The following is a 16,386-nucleotide window of genomic DNA, read 5'->3' on the forward strand; positions in this document are numbered from 1 at the left end:
TTCCTGGCATCCAGCAGAGTCCCTGAGATTACCTGTGTGGCTAAGGGAGCGGGGCTCAATCCTCTGGTCTTACACTTCTCATGCTGGCACCCCGAGGCACACCACGGAGACCCTGGGCACGAGGAAAGGGAAGAGAAACCGGCTAGAAACACCACCGTGCTCTTTCTGCAAAAAATAAACTAAGTGCAGGAACTGGCAAATTAACAGAAAAACGTCACTTCCAAGAGCCAGAGGCAGAACTGGTACTACAGGTAAGGCTGGGGTTCCTTACGTGTGACTGTTCAGCGTGGTTTCAGGATGGCAGTGTCCCTTTAAGAACAGCACCACGCAGCCAATATTTTCTTTACTGCCAATGAAATTAATATATTCACTTCGGGAAGAATTCCCATTCTTTTCTTAGGATATCAAAATGGAGCCATCATCAGTCAGTTAGTTAAATAGGAGAAGCTGGAGAGTAAGTAAATGGAAGAGCTTTCAAATGCAGGGCTAAAAATGCCCAATGAATGTGTAGGGGGCTTCAATAAAAAGATTTTGACTTGTGTTTTCACCCCTTTCCCACTTTACTCATTGTTTACTGACACTGCTATGGACACAGCATTCAGGCGCTGCCCGCCCAAGCCCTGGGATGTAAAAATGTCATCTCTATTGTGCTGCCGGCCCGGCTTTGATGCTGCCGCGGCCCTTTGTGCGCGCCTCTAAATCCCTTTATAAGGCTGTCCTGATTGTCCGTACTGCACATCGCCACAAAAGCTCGTCTTATTGAGAAAATAAAAAAGTCAGAGAGGGGCCAAATGACGGGAGATTGGGCCTTCGCTGTAAAAGGCCTACTATTCACATCCAGCGGGCAGGTTTCTCTCTAAGGAATCGCAAAGTTTGGACGGCGGCTGCACCAGCTAACCAGGGCTCCTAGTGAAAAGGCAGCCCCCGTTTTAGGCACCTTCTTCTTCGATTTTATTTAGAATTACTAGGATCGTTTTTGTAAAGATCGGATTCTACTGAAAGCAAGTGTTAAATCCCAGAAGCCGCCGTGGAGCCCGTTTTCCCTTTCCTAAAGGAAAACGACCACGTAGTACTTGTGCACGTTTCGTCTGGGACGTTCAGATGAACGGAGCGCAGGCAAATTCAAGGAATGCTGCAAAAAGCACTTGTCATTATAGCAAAACAAGGCACAAACACGTCCCACCTGCCCCCCAGGACCACATGGCTTTGGAGGGGAGAACCTGAGCCTGTGGATTTACGCTGTTGGTCCGGCAGCCCTCGTGCAGTTGTTCTCCTGCCTAATGCTATTCTGATTTGTCCTGAATGTTAGTGGGCAGAGGGAGACAAAGGCTGGATAAGGTCTTATTCTTTAGGCATGGGCTATCGGCATGGGAGGACGGTGATTTCATGGCTTTTGTTACCGAGGTTAGGGACCGAATTCTCTCACTGAATTAGAATGGTAACAAGTGGGACTGGGGATCTCTGGGGCTTTTGTAGTGCACTCATCTGAGAGATTGCGCTTTTCTCAGCCCTTCAGATTTATTTTGCCAAAGTTACAGGGCAATTATGGAAATGCGCCCTTTGAAGCTCGGCCGATTTCTCTTTATTTTCTCTCCCCCCCACCCCGCCCTGCCAAAGCAAAGCCTCCCTCACCTCCTTTCTTCAGCCGGGCGGCTGTCGCTGACGGTGGGGATTCGAGCGGCGACTCTGCTATTCTTTTGAACAGCGAGAAAAACTTTTAATAAATATATGCTAAAAAACAGACTTTGAAGCTTTTTGGGAGGGAAGTGTAAAATAACAGTGAGGTAACGACCTCCTGGAAGAGCCTGTGTGTACGTGGCGTGCTGCAAGACGGGAGCCTTGCTATGAAAAGAGCCTCAGTGCAGCGGAGCGCGGTTGACGGCCACAGCGTTTGGCCCTGCCATTGCCCTGCTGCACCGTGCTGTGCCGTGCCATGCCATGCCGTGCCATGCCGTGCCATGCCGTGCCGTGCCGTGCCATGCCATGCTATGCCGTGCCATGCAGCCCTTGGCAGGGCTCAGCTGCAGAGGGGCTGTGCTCCCTGCCCCTCGCGCCCCGCAGCCAGAGGCCCAGAGCAAACAGAGCTGTACTCTCGCACCCCTGTACATTATTTATCGGCGTCGTTCAGAATCTCAGTGCTGCGTGTGAACTAATAAGGCAGACTTTTCGCTTTGCTTGATGGCCTAATGTTAAAGAAACGTGTCAGAAAACAGATGGTCAGACCCGGAGCAAGGCTGGCTGTGACCAGGCTGCTTTTTGCCCCAAAATTCAGTTCTGCATCTCTCAGTTGAGTCCATGATTGGTTTCTTTATTCGTAGCAGACTCTTTTGCTCCTGTAAGATACGTAGTTTTTTTTTATTATTTTTTTTTTTTCCTGGGCCATTCAACAAACTCTACAGGCTCTACAGGCCAGATTCAGACTTGATGTAAGTGGAAGAAGATGCTGTTGGTCTCCCTGAAGCTTATATACACCTAACACAGGGCCTGCACCTGGCCTGAAGTGTGGACCTTCTTATCAGCAACAAAATGTGGTAGGAATAGCAATGTTTGTCTTGAGGTTTGTAACTGCAGTGCAGTATCCTTTTCTGCTCTCTACAGAGCTTATGAGAGATCCTAGGACTGCATCTATGGCAGTGTGGAGTATGAGACTGGTGTTTTCTGGAAGTTAGAGCTTACCAATTTTGCAGCAGAAAGCTCTTCCTAATCAAGTATCTACTCGAAAGCACGGAAACACAGCTCAGACCTCTACAGAAGTGTGCTCGCAATAAATGAATACTAATAACCCTATCGCTTCCTTTTGCTTCTTTGAGCAGAGGAGTTGTTCCAATGGATTTCTCAGGACAGATGCAGAAGGTCAAATGCTGCATCTATGGCATTCGGCACTGGTATAGAGTTCCGCAAACAAATTTTATGGGAATGGGCTCAGTGGAGTTGCAGGTAGATACCACAGGAAGAGAACCAACATTTATCCTCTTCACCTTCCTCCCCTAACTCCCTTTCATACATCTGTGCTTCTTTTCCAACCTCACAAAGACCCTTCTACTCCTTGCACATTTCCCCAGTACATCATCACCTTGATTTTTTTGGAACTCACCCCACTGTTGGGAACTACAAGGTCAGGGTAAAACCAGCAGCTGCGAAATTTGCCAGATCTGGATCCATCACCTAAAAGTCCTCCAGGAGCTCTGCACTACCTGATTCACTTCAAAGTGCAGCTGGGCATGGTGTGGTGCTCTTGTTTTGTTTGCAGTAAGGAGAGGAGGTCCTGGGGAACACAGATCTAGGTTTAGGCCTCAGTACAGAACCTTCAAACAGATTCTGGGGCTGATATACCACTCTGCTCCAAGAACCTTCCTGACCTAACAAATGTTAAGTGAAGAAGAGGCAAACATGCTAATAATCTCAAGAAGTTGTCCCAGTTGTAAATGTAACGTGGTGGGGAGTTGCCTCCTCTGAAAAATGGCAGTATTCCTCCTGACATGCAGACACGCCTTCAGTCTACCACCAAGTACCTCAAAGACAAGTGGAACCCCTGCCCGCAGCAGAGAGCAGTTTCAGGTGTCCATGTTTCAGCCTGTAGCTATAAATAATTGCTACGTGCAGCTCCCTGACATGGTGTGACATGGTGTGTGGGTTCCTCAGCGAGACCGGCTTTCTTCTAGTTTAGGTTTATGCCCCAATAATTAAAAAGACTTTGAATCTTACTTGCTAACAGCTTGCCAAGCACAGAGTTCACCAGCTTCCTCAGGTGAAGACCCTTGAGTGGTTGTGCTTCTCCTCTGCAGCAGCTCCAGCCCAGCGGTGGTTTTGGGGTGTGTGTTTCATCGATCTGGCCTCAAGGCTGCAGAGCCGTGATCACCATGGCAAAGTCTGTACCTGCAAGCAAAAGCCACAGATTAGGAATACGTTAGATATTTAGATATTCCAGATGTCTGCTCTTACAAAGAATAATTCTGGCTCATCTGGGCTAAGTTTTAACCTCTGGGCCTTATATTTACTCTGTAGTGCAAGCAAAACTACAGGTCAGCGTTGTGACGGTGTCTAGAAGGTTTGGAAATAGACGGATAGCCATTATGAACTATATTATAAACACATTTATGGTACAAAAGATGGTATCTCCCTACTACTTGTACAAATGGACTTTAGGTGTAGGTCCCTACCATTTGACTGTCAGTGGGAAGTGCCTATCTCATAAGGTTCTGACCTGGTTATCTCCTAGCCCCGAGCAATTAATCACCAGCATTTAATACCAAGCAGCAGTGCAGAGGAGCAGCCCTTTCCCTTTTCTCCCACTAGCAGCCCTACAGCTTCCCTCAACGTGGCACCACTACTTTCCTTTGGAAGACAAACTGGCACAGAACAAGCCTCCCTCTGAGGGCAACCCACCATTACCACCACTTCCATTCTCTTAAAAAATAAATAAAAGAAGAAAACCCAACCCAAACCCACCCAGAACAGAACAGCTTGTGCAGGAAAGCCACCAAACACCAAGGGCTTGGTTACCAGCTGTGCTGCACACCCAGGTAGAGGAGCAGAGGAGTGCAGAAGGATCCCCCTTGGCCCTCCCCATGGTTATCGTCATTGCCAGCACCTGGGGGTGTGGGAGAGGGCAGTGTGAGAAGGGCTGGACCGGGAGCAGCAAGCGGGCAGGGCTGGGACATCCCCCACTGCTTCAGTTTCAGGCGAGAGGAACGGCTTTGTCTTCAGTGGGCTGCACAAAGTCGGAGTAAGGTAGCGAAGGATCAGGCCCCCTCGCCTCTTTGTAGTATTGGAGCTTTGTTTTGAAGTGCAATCAAAATACAGGTGGCGGAGGAGATAATGCACTGTGCCGCTCCTCTGGGACACGCGGGGAGATGCTAAAGAATTCCAAAATAGGGAGCGTGGGCTTCTCCTAGCAGTGATCACAAACGTTAGTTCAAGAAAACACCCAGAAGTAGTAAATATGCAAATTTGTTATGAAAGGAGAACCTACAAGTACCTGCTACGTTAGAGAATTTCTTTAAGGATATTTGATCCTCATGCAGCATTTATCAGATTCTGGGTTTATTCTGGGCATTCAGTTTAAAAAAAAAAGGGGAGGGGGATCCCTTTTAAACCTCTTTTCTTTCTCCTCTGCTCCAGCACTTGTACTCGAGCTATCTCACTTCTGCTAAGATACGAGAAGTGTGTTTACAGTGTAATATAAATTTGGGCTGGAGAATACCAATTTCACATAAATTAGATGGCAGAGCACTGTTCCGCTATTTTGTTGTCTAAATTATATGGAAATTGGTCTTATGCAAGGAGTAAGTCCTCACAGAACAGGGCCCTTAGGCTTTTGGTTTAATTATCATAAGCTTCCATTTAATTAAACTTATTAAATGGTTTGGTGTAAGAGCAGACTATCATTTTGCAGGAGCTTTCTGGAAGAGAAAAAAATATTTACACCCTAGCTGCTTGGGGACGAAATAAAACTTCTCTTTAGAGATGTTTCCTTAGGTATAGGGCTGAGGGTCACCCTTGCCATGCTTCCCAGCAGTGCAGCAGCAGGGTGCCTTCAGACTTAGGGTGCCCAGAGGTATTTCAGCCTCTTCCTTCCTACAGGGAAAGTACATTCAGATTCTTCTTGCAGCTGGCATGTCAGTTTATGGGCTAGAAATCATAGGACAACATCGATACAAGGAGAATTAGATGTGAACCAACCTTATGTACCTGGAACTGAAAGAGGTCCTAAACCACCAGAATAGGGATGTTCTCTAACGGTCAAAGACACCCAAAACAACCAAACCCAAATAACCCCAAACCAAAAAGCCACCAACCCCAAACAAGTTCATGCTGGCTTTCAAATCAGGTTGGTAAGTGTTGGGTTTTACAAGACAGAGCCTGCGTTAACAGGAGATGGGGCTCGATGCCCCGGGAAGCCTCCTCCAGCCTGTTGCTCGCAGGCAACCCCTTCCACAGCAGGATGGAGCTAATGGGCTTCAGCCCAGACACACTGGCCACCTTGCCCATGCTATGCATCAGTTCTACCAGAAAAGGCCTCACCTGAGACTTACCCCTTATAAAAATCCTCTTTTGGATGAATTTGACTCTTGGTGACTTCCTACAAACCCTGCAGGGGCCAAGCCCTCAGCACACTCGCTGACTTTGCCAGCTTCACAGAATAAACACCTCTTATTTTGTTCTGTAACTCAACAACTCTGTCTGGGATGGAAAACCATCTTATTGATACTATTAAAGGAAATCCAGTGTTGTGGAAGAGCGCCATGTCTCAGTGCTTGTGGTGCTGGGTACTGACTCCTTTAGGAAAGGATAATTAGAAGAATAATTAGCTGAACACGTGAAATTGAGATGCTTCTTCAGGGACACGTGAGAAGCTGATTAATAAGAGGAATGAGGGCCAGTGTGTGTCAGGGACCTAATAAATATATTTAAGGACAAATAGGTAGAAAAAGAAAGTACACATTACTAATGTTGATAGAAAGCCTTAACTGCCTAATGAATTTCAGAAATTGGTTGAGAATAGTTAATCTGTGTGATAACATGACCCTCGGGGTTAGTTAGATCTGTGAATTCTTATCCTCCAAGGACTTAGCAAGTTTCCAGAGATTCACACCAAATTCGTACGAGGAAAAGGTGTTCACAGTTGGGAGATTTCATGCAGATTTTGCTTCTGAATGCTCACGTTACACAGAACCCAATATTCTGAGATAACAGAGAGCGAAACTCAGCACTGGCCCCACTGTTAATTACAATTTTCACTTTCTAACAAACAATCACACACATTTGGATTTATTATGGGATCACATATAACTCTAGATGAAAGGAAATGTTTTACCATAACAATAGTTGATTCTTAGTTGCTTCTCTATGCTAAATTAAACTCTGTATACATGCTGAAAAGCAAATGCATCATCTGGTATTTTCCTCATTGGAACCGGCATTTCTTACACACCCTTTACAAAAATTTCATGGGAAACACGCGGAAAAGCCCACCTAACTTGTATAGACCAGAGCTATGAAGTGCTTTGTAACTGCAGTCTCATCAGTGCTTCGGGAACCCTGCCAGCGGGAAGGCAACCCAAATATTTCAGAGGGCTCCATGGCAAATGCAGCGGGGCCAGGGGCAGAGCTGTCCCTTCACCAGCAGGACACCCGCAGGGTCCCTGCCTGTCTGTGGTTGTTGGTGAGGCTGTGTCCCCTCAGAGGCAGTTTTTACGCCCCCTCAGAGGACTACTAGACTGGGATTTCCAACAGAATTCGGGGCAGTGAGGCACCCAAATCCCACCAAAATCTCCTTTGAAAACTCTCAGCTGTAGCTGCTAGCGACATGCTGCAGCAGCAGTTTTGTTCTTTTGAAGACTGGGATGGGTTTTCTTCTTCTTAATATGGATGTAGAGGTGCAGAAGGGGGCAAAACCAGAAAGACCCTGAGCCTACGGATTGAAAGGAGGTGTGCGTCCCCGTCTGCATGTAGGGTCTCTGGCTTGTGAGCTGCACTCAACGCCCAACCTGCGCTTTTGTCCAGACCCTAAGTCAGGGCTTGTGTTCCTGCACAGCGACCTTCAGAGGTCTTAAAAGAGGTAAGTGAGACCAGAGAGTGAGGATCCTGGAAATAAAAAGCAGATACACGTTTTGTGCATGTATCTCTGACTGCATACCTCCGGCTCACCCTTGGAAAAACAGCCAGATTTGTTTGTAACGGTGACATTAATATAAATGGTGCTGAAGGTATACTTTTCAGCTGATATTGCAAAAGTGAGTGCTCACCACATACTTGTGCATAGGAGGTCCTGCTGAAAATACTTATATATAATTTAACAAAAAAGAAGCTTTTGTACTAAGAAATTATGGCTTAAAGCTTTCTTATTTGGGAAAATTCCAGCCTTTGTGCTCATATCCCAGTTATTACAGTAAAGACTTCCAAATGGGAGATATTTTAGAAGAAAACAGTACCAGAGTGATAAGGGTACTGTGCTTATTTTTCTTCAAGCAGTGGTATGCTTTTAGTTTGAGAAGGAATTTTAAAAGGTTCTAGATGAGATGGTACAAATCAAACATATTCTTATAATATTTATATAAAATATGTCAAGAAAAAGGAATAACAGGGGCTATTAAAAACACTGCCTGAGAAACAGAGCAATAGCAGGGCCAGAATACATCTTACTGGTCATAGCTGTACAGGGCTGAAAACGTACGAACAGGTCTGTAGCACAGGACAATAAAGACAAAAATCCTTGAAACGATTTTAGAAACAAGCCTTTTAGCAAACACGAACACCACCTCATTGGTTCTCCTTCTAACTGCCCATTAAATAGGGGTTTGGGGGGAAGATGTACACCTAGAGGACATGTGTGGGCTGCCAGTGCTATAAATATGAGCACCAACCAAACCAAGGTGATGTCTCTCGGTATGGAATTAGTGTTTGCTACTACAGCACCCCTTCCTTCAGTGATATTAACATACAAATAACATTAACGGGAAGAAAATTTATTAGCAGTGACAGAAAGGCAAGGAAGATTGGTGAGTAAGATCCAAGGGTATGAGGGGAAAGATCAAAAAACATCAGAGTCTATCATGTGTCTGTGCCTGGATACCTACAAGAGAAAGTGAAGCTTCAAAAAGATGAGAAGAAAGCTGGTGATAGGGTGACAGAAGCAGCTCCTCTCCAGGCCAGTGACAGAGCAGTAATTATAGACAACGATGACATGTGATGGAGAGCTCTACCCCACAACCTTCCAGGAGAGGCAAAACGCGTATTGGCATACTGGGATATGAGGGATAGGGAATGAAAGGAAAGGTGAAGCGCAACTTCTGCCGCAGCAACACCATCATGCTTTCCCTAGCAGCAATGAGGAGAACCTCCAGGAGGAAAAGCAAACGGTTCTGCGGTTCTGCGGCTTGGGGCCGGCTGTATTTTTGTTCCGCGGAGAGGCTGAGGGGTGGCTGGGTGTGAGAACAATGAAGTCAAGAGCCTGTTGCAAACCATATGGTGGCGGTGCCTCGGAGCTGCCTCTAGCCACAGGGTCAGTCTGGTTGGAATCAAAGCCCCATCGCGTCCCCGGGTTTTACTGCCTCAGCACAAGCAGAGGTTGTTTTCATTTTGTTCAAAGCGGAAGTCAAACGAAATAAAGAGATTCCACATTTCACTTGTAATAAAACACCAAAAAGGTACCAGTTAAAAAAAAATGCAGCTTCAGTAAATAACAGCATGTTTCCAGGACTTGCACCCTTTTAGTCCAAGGAACGAGCAATTAATTTATTGGATAACTTCTAACTCATAATCTTAATTGCTATCTCCAGTCAAGTCCAACCGGCAGCAACCAAGCCACTGCAAAACTATTTGATATTATTTGCCATTAAAACATTTCTCATCCATTTGGCTCTAGCTATCACAATTTCATTTACCTGCATTATCTTGTCCAGAATAATCACTCACACGAACCTCCCAGTCAAAACCGCCCAACTTTTTGTTTACAGCATGCTGGCACCCACGGCCCCACTCAGGGCCTGGCTGCTGCTGTAGGATGGCACCTCCCCTATCCTCAAGGATGACTTAGGAAGATGCCGAGCACTGGGACACAGCTGTGCTGTGCTGCAAGCTCGGAGCTCAGGGGCTGCACCGTGCAGGTGACTGGCCGGGGCACAGCTCCGATGCTGCTCTTGTGCATGGTGCTGAGAGCTGGGGCCACGTGTGAGCATGAGATGTAACCAGAGGTCCCTGCTGTCAGCTCTGCACAGTAACCCAGAGAGTGCTGTCGGGGTCTGAAAGGAAATAAATGCAGAAATTTATCCTGTCTGCATGCACACATGCCCACATGTGCGCTCCCTCTCTCACACACGCACTATGAGGACCAATAAAAGATCAAAAGCAAATAAATGAAGCAAATTAACGAAAATGAAGTGGAAGACTGTAATCACACCCAACCATGCCAAAAAAAAAAGGCAAAAAAAAGCTCTGAACTAATTAGTATGTAATACACTACTTCAGACAGATGTTCAAATAGGAACAAAAGGAAATAAGCAGGAAGACCATACAATGCTGGCTTGAGAACTTTCAGGAATATGAAAAATACATGGAGGATAATTTCCCATTTAGCCTGGAGCAGAAATATGGCCAGATTCGGATCCATTGAAGACACTTTTTGCATCGCCCTCAGTAAACCCAAGGACAGCTGAGCAACACGTTCCCAGCCGAAGCCCAGGCTCGGGGCTGCGGGACACCAGCTCAGGCAGCCGCCGGCTCGGCTTTCACAGCAGTTTTCATTCTGTCCTCTGTAACTATTATTGCCCACAACTTTTTCACCGTGAAAATCACAAGTGTTTTCTTCGACATGCTCGGGTTTTGGAACACGTGAAGCCAGTTGTGATCACAACCAGATGAAGGGACCTCTGCCAGGCCGTGAGCTGTGTGGCGTCGGGGAGGGCCGCAGCAGCGAGCGTGGCGCTGAGCTCCTTCGGCGCACGACCTCCTGCTCCCACCAGCCTCCCAGATTCCCAGCCTGCCCTCATTTACTCACTCAGAAATAATTAAATCTATCACGGTACGGAGGCAGGCGGCACAGCCACCAGTAAGTCGTGGCGGTTTCGCATCCTTGTTTCCTGGCATTGGGACCCTTCAGTGCTATCGCAGCTGTGTGGCTGCTTTCAGTCTGATGCTTTACGCCGAGCTGTGTGGGGTGCAGACGGATGCCAGTAACTCTGGGAAATTCTCACTGAATTTGCCATTTCAGAATTGCATTCTCAGATATTAGAAATGAGCGTTGTAAGACATAAAACACTCAACAGGTTCATAAAACAAGCATTGTTTTGATCTCCTTGATGGTGCCTGATACTGTTAAGAGCAGGAGGATGACTAATAATGTGGCCTTTGGAGTGGGATCTGTTCTTAAAACATCAAGCACAACGCCTTGCCAGAAAAAGTCACATTTTGGAAAATTCATTGCCTTTTTTCAGTCTCAGTAAAAGGGCCACAGGAGCCAGCTGTGCGATGACTCCCATGTCCTCCTTTGGTCTCGCTCGTCCCTGACCCGTGGCATCGCCAGGTCTCTGCTGCACATTTGGTGTGTGCTGTCTCTGCCCGCCTCCTGCACAAGCAGCCTCTGGTCTGCTGCCCTCTACACGTCAGGTCTCAAGCAGGCGGTCATCCTTCAGCCAGCAGATGCTTAAACAGCTGGAACCTCCCCCTCAAAAAGGCATCCAACAATTATCTTTTTGTACCTAGCTGTTTTCGGATTGTCTCATTTCTGATGTGGTTTCACTGGCTGACTTCAGGCAACCATCTGCAATACCTCATCTGAAGGTCAGCAACCTTTACATGTTCATCCTGCTGCAGGTCCGTGTTTGTTACACAGACCATCCTTAAAGACAAATAAATCTTGAGTGGTTTCATTTTTTTTTTTTTTTATAGACTATCCTTTATTTCCCCTTACTGCCTCGCACTCCTGTGTTGTCCCACGGGGAAAGGCTTTCTCATTAGCACAAAAATCTGCATCACCCCCCTAGTTGCTGCTTAGTTTAAGTCCTGCTCAGCTCTTCCCTCCTGCAGGGCCACGTTGCCCCAGACATGCTGATGTGCAGCCTGAATTATTTACTAGCACTGGGGAGGGCACTCCTGGCTCAACAAGCCCTTCGTTTCCCAGGGGGGAGGGCATCAGTGAGCCTTGGGTTACTGCTAGATCGCCAGCTTGTCTTCTGCCTGAGCTCTTGGCCACCACAGTTCTCCCTGCCCTTTCTCAGGAAGGCTCTGGAAGGTGCCAGGATACACTGAAGCTCTCTGCCCGTCGTTGCCTGTGACCCTGAAGCTGCCACTCACTGCGCTGCTGGGCAGAGCCAGGCAGGGTTTTAGAGCTGGCTGCATGACTGACTGCTTGTCCAAACAACAAAAGCAGTTCTAAACTCATTCTGACAGATTAAACAGAATGCCTTTTGGAAGCAAATAAAGCAGCTGAAGACTTTCCCAGCAAATTATATGAATTTATCCGCAATCCATTCAGGTGCAAGACGAAGCGTGCTGTCCTACCTGCACTGATGAGTTTCTGAAGAAATCCACGCCCTGGGTGGCAGAGTCTGCACGTGGTGAAAAATCAGGCCATGAAACTGAAACCTCATTCCTCTATATCTCAGTTACATCTGTTAGCAGGAGAAAGAGAGAACTGCTTCTCAGTAATTTCACGTCCCACTAGAAGTCCAGGCCTTACTTCTCTACTGCTGTGCCTCAGAATTGCTCATTACACCAGCAGATCAACCAGGAGCAGAATTCTGCCATTGTTCTGTCACAAACGAGAGGGAGAGGCACCAGAGATTTGGACCGCTGCAAATTGTTATCAAGGAAAGAGAAGAAACTAACCCTTGCTGAGCGGTATACGCTGCTGCAGCAGGATTGCCTCTTGTTCCTGACCTACCTTGTTCATAAAGTTACACATTTACTCTTGAAGTCAGTGGAGCTATCAGGGATTTGAACTTCACGTAATTAGGAAAAAGCATCAGGTCATGAAAATGCAGAGCATGTCCCACCGAGCGAGGCAAACGGGACTTGGCGGTCTTGGCTGGAAGCAACAACACAGAACCAGAGAAAGTGTACTCAGCAATAAACTGCAAAAACTGCTGCTGGTTGTGATTCCCATTTGACAGGCATTACAGAGCTATTGTACGTCGCGTAATTAATTTCATCTTTCTTGTTCCCTTTTACTGCCTGCCCAGCTCCTTTCCCATCCATACACACGCTCTTCTCCGAGCTGGCACTCCAGCCTCCATCCCGAGGGAGGCCTCTGCTGCCTCTGTAGGGCTGTTCTTAGCATTTCTCATCCATTAGGCCCAAATACAAACAAGACAACTCATTAAAATTAGTAAACACTTATTATTAAAACAGAAAGCATGGAATAATTAAAATATTGAATATTGAAAGCATTGTGTCTTTCCCCCATTTCACGCAGTGCACCAGGGTAACACTGACATGCTCTCACAGTGAATATGCTTACAGAGACTCAGCCTCTGGTCTAGCAGCAACAGCACAGAGTGGAAGCTAAAATCTGCTTAACAGAATTGCAGTGGATAGAGAAAGATGCCCACGAACCTCCTTTTACCCTTGAATTGTATATATTCTTTCCCAATAATATCAATTCCTTTAGGAAACAAAAATCCACTTAATTGATTATATCTTATTTGCATGATTCAACAACAAAGCCTGGAATTGTTTTTTTAATATGCCAAAATATTTTTGTAATTGCTCCTAAAAATCGGCAATTTTCTGATGCTGTATTAGATAATAAGATAATACCCCTTACCAGCTGAATATACAGCCAGGGCCAAACAGCCCTGGAACAGTATTTATTTTAATTAAAAACAAGGTCTTTGTAAAAGTTTTAGTCTTTGCAAACAATTTAAACTGAACGTGCACCTCCGAGTTTACCTTTCTTCTGATGTCAAGAAAGTACTTGCAGCAACACTGTCATTAGCCAGCTACGTCTGTGATATTAGGGCCATATGATGGCAATTAGAGGCAGAGCCTCCAAAAATCCTGCACTATACCCAGGCATTGCTGTAGCTATTTTAAGCAGATTTATACTTAGGGCATCAAAGAATGTCACAGAGAGAAGAAAATATGGTAACTGTTGCTTTAAATTATAGCTATCATTACTTCAAAAGGATATTCAATCAGAAACCACTGCAGACTTAAACTATTTATGTCTTCTGACACTGAAAGGAAAGGAGGCAGTTTCAGCCTGTCATCTCTTAATTCTTCTTTTTTTTTTTTTAGTAAAAGAAAAGTACTGCCTGGTCTGTAAGAAAGAAGTTGTAAGTCCAGAAGGAATGAGTCAGAACAGGTCTCCTGCTTGGTTTTGCCCTTTCTGTGCCTGTCAGCCCCATTAAGTGCTGCAGGTTCCTTGCCAGTTATTTTACAGAGCCACTGGAAGAACAAACCCAAACCGTGCAGTGACACCGCGCCAGGCACTCAGCACCGCCTGGCAGCGTCTGCCCAGCAGCACAGGCACAGCTCCGTGGCTCACACCACAGCTCTTCCCTACGAAGCAGAAAGAAGAAGTGAAACCACAGTTGCTCACAGAGTGAATTTGGACAAAATCATCAGCTAATGATTAAATTAGCTGGGGGATTAGCGACCTCTGCTAGCAGCAAGAGCACACCTCTACTAGTAACGCCTTTAAAAGTGAGGATCTTCCATTTCAGCACAACATTTGTTTAGAGTTTGGCCATAGGACTGTCTGCAAAAAATAGCAGAAATTTCAGAAGTTAAACTTAAAGGAAAAAAATAAAAAGCCATTTTCTTTATATGCACCTTCAACCCTTTTCTCTCCTGGTGTACTTGGGGTGCTGAGCAAACAGTGGCAAAGAAGTGTCAAATAAAAAAGAAGAAACACCTAAAAATAAATTAAAATGAGATAAAATGAAATGAAGAGAGAGGAGAAAAGCACGTGTTCTCCACGCAAAAAGCCTCCCTTGTGAAATGAGCACCTCTATGCCCAGGTGCAGAGAAGAAGAAAGAAGCCCAGGTCCGAAACGAGGAGGGCACGGGGTGCAGGTGAGCTGCAGGCAGCGTCGCGGTCCCGGGTTTGGGAGCAGGGGAGCTGCACGGGGCAGACGTAGCCAGCTGCCAGCTATGCTCCCCGCGTCCCTGCGTTACAACAGTCTGAGTTTCAACACTCTCATTACACAGACACGTTTGTGAGGCAAGTGCAAATGTGCCCGAACCAAGACTTGGGGCTCTGCTGCAGCTTCCAGGCCGTGGGAGCATTTCTGAATACACAAGACCTGAAATTGAGAAAAATGTCCAACAGAGCAAAGCGAACATCTCAGTAAAATGCACATGGCCGCTCTTTTTGTTGCTGGCATTTTAGATGTATTTTGAAATGTGCACAGAACATTTTTCAGCTTGCTGTTGTGCACGTTTTGTTAGCCTTTCCTTGGTAGGGTGTGTTTAGGAAAAAAGAACCCCCCTTTATGTGTGTCTGCTCTCCTTTCTAATCACGCAGGACCAAGTGGCCAGCAGACAGTTTGTGCTGTTCGGAGCTTTGTACCGATCATCACGGGGTAAAATCAAGTTACCCGGCCCTCACCGAGCTGAAGGAGCAGCACAGGACTCACCTCCACTCTCAGCAATGTTCCGGGCGGCAGTTCGCTCAGGCACAGAGTCCAGCACAGCACTTCCCCAGCGAGATTCACGTGCTTTTGGGTCAGAAACGTCACCCCAGCCATTTGTTGTTGCTGCATGAGCAGGAGAGAGCATGAAGACTGGGCAGCAAGAGGGAATAGGAATAATAATAATAATAGTAATAATTATAATAGGAATAATAAACACTGAACACCTAAAGAAAATTAAAGGCATAATGAGGAGACAAAAATACATTTAATGGAGAAGATGTAGACTGAAGAACAAGCATGTGAATGACTCTGAAAACATGGAGAGAAGATCAAAACCCTCCGAGATGCTCTGCTCCATGGGGCACGGTGTCTCCCCACGGCGCCCACCGAACCTCCCAGGTGTCACCACCCTCATCCCATGGCAGCCGCTGTCCCCGGAGGCAGAGACACGGCGGGACCGTGGGCACTGATGGTCCTCGTGGCAAGGGGCGTAGGAGAGAGGTTGCTGACACTCCGCCGCGTGTCTGTGTGTTGCAGGCACCTACCACTGGAAGCTAATGGATCGGAATGTAGCAATAACTGATCTAATTAGCCTAGGCTGTAATTTAGGAGGGTTCGTTATGTCACAGACATTATGACTCCTGGGTATTACTAAAGGACTCATTTGTAGTACCTGAAATGAATTTCTCCGAACACGTCATGTCACCCACATAACCGGGGTGCAGCTTTAAGACGATCTGACATATTTAAAATCTCTGACTTGGAGAAGGATTAAGTTTCCAGACAGTAATAAACAAATCAGCAAATAGCGCAGATTTACTTCTCGCCACGAGAAAAAAAATGATTTAATGGCTATTTCAGGTTGAAATGGCAAGTAAACTCTGTGACAGAACTACAAAGGAAACTAATAAATCATTGCAGAGGAAATATATCCAGTGATTAACCACACACACAGACCTGACAACGACTTTGCATTTCCACGTACAATATCTGTTTACTTCATCCGAGATGGAAAAAGTTTAATGGCTCCTTCGGAGAAGTCGGTTATTTATTATTTCTGCTCTAAAAGCTCCCGTGGGCCTTCTGCAGAGGAAAGCAAGCTAGCACTTCACGTGAAAGGACGAAATACTTAACGAGGCAAATGCATAAAGGTGCAGGAGCAGGTTTCGGTAGGAGAAACTGAGTTATTATTAAAGCTGCAATTGGAAATCTGAATACGTAACACACACAACCTCTGGTAGTGGAGTGAGTCTCCTTCAGGGGACTCCCGTGATGTTTCCTAGTTCTTTGCTTTTATGACCTAAAAAGT

At 46.2% G+C, this 16,386-nt stretch overlaps 1 protein-coding gene across 1 annotated transcript in view; it reads right to left on the minus strand.

Annotated features, from left to right (window-relative positions):
* Nucleotides 1-7,845: 7,845 nt before the first annotated feature.
* LOC311443264 (uncharacterized protein) overlaps nucleotides 7,846-16,386 on the minus strand; it is an 82,197-nt gene continuing 73,656 nt past the window's right edge. Inside the window, exons 4-5 of the mRNA XM_084533326.1 lie at nucleotides 15,081-15,200; nucleotides 7,846-9,743 (exon numbers count right to left, since the gene is read on the minus strand). Coding sequence (XP_084389452.1) covers nucleotides 9,453-9,743; nucleotides 15,081-15,200 — 411 coding nt within the window. The 3' untranslated portion in view covers nucleotides 7,846-9,452. The remainder of the gene's footprint in view (nucleotides 9,744-15,080; nucleotides 15,201-16,386) is intronic.

The sequence above is a fragment of the Aythya ferina genome, assembly GCF_964211825.1.
Source record: "Aythya ferina genome assembly, chromosome: 12".
Classification (NCBI taxonomy): domain Eukaryota; kingdom Metazoa; phylum Chordata; class Aves; order Anseriformes; family Anatidae; genus Aythya; species Aythya ferina.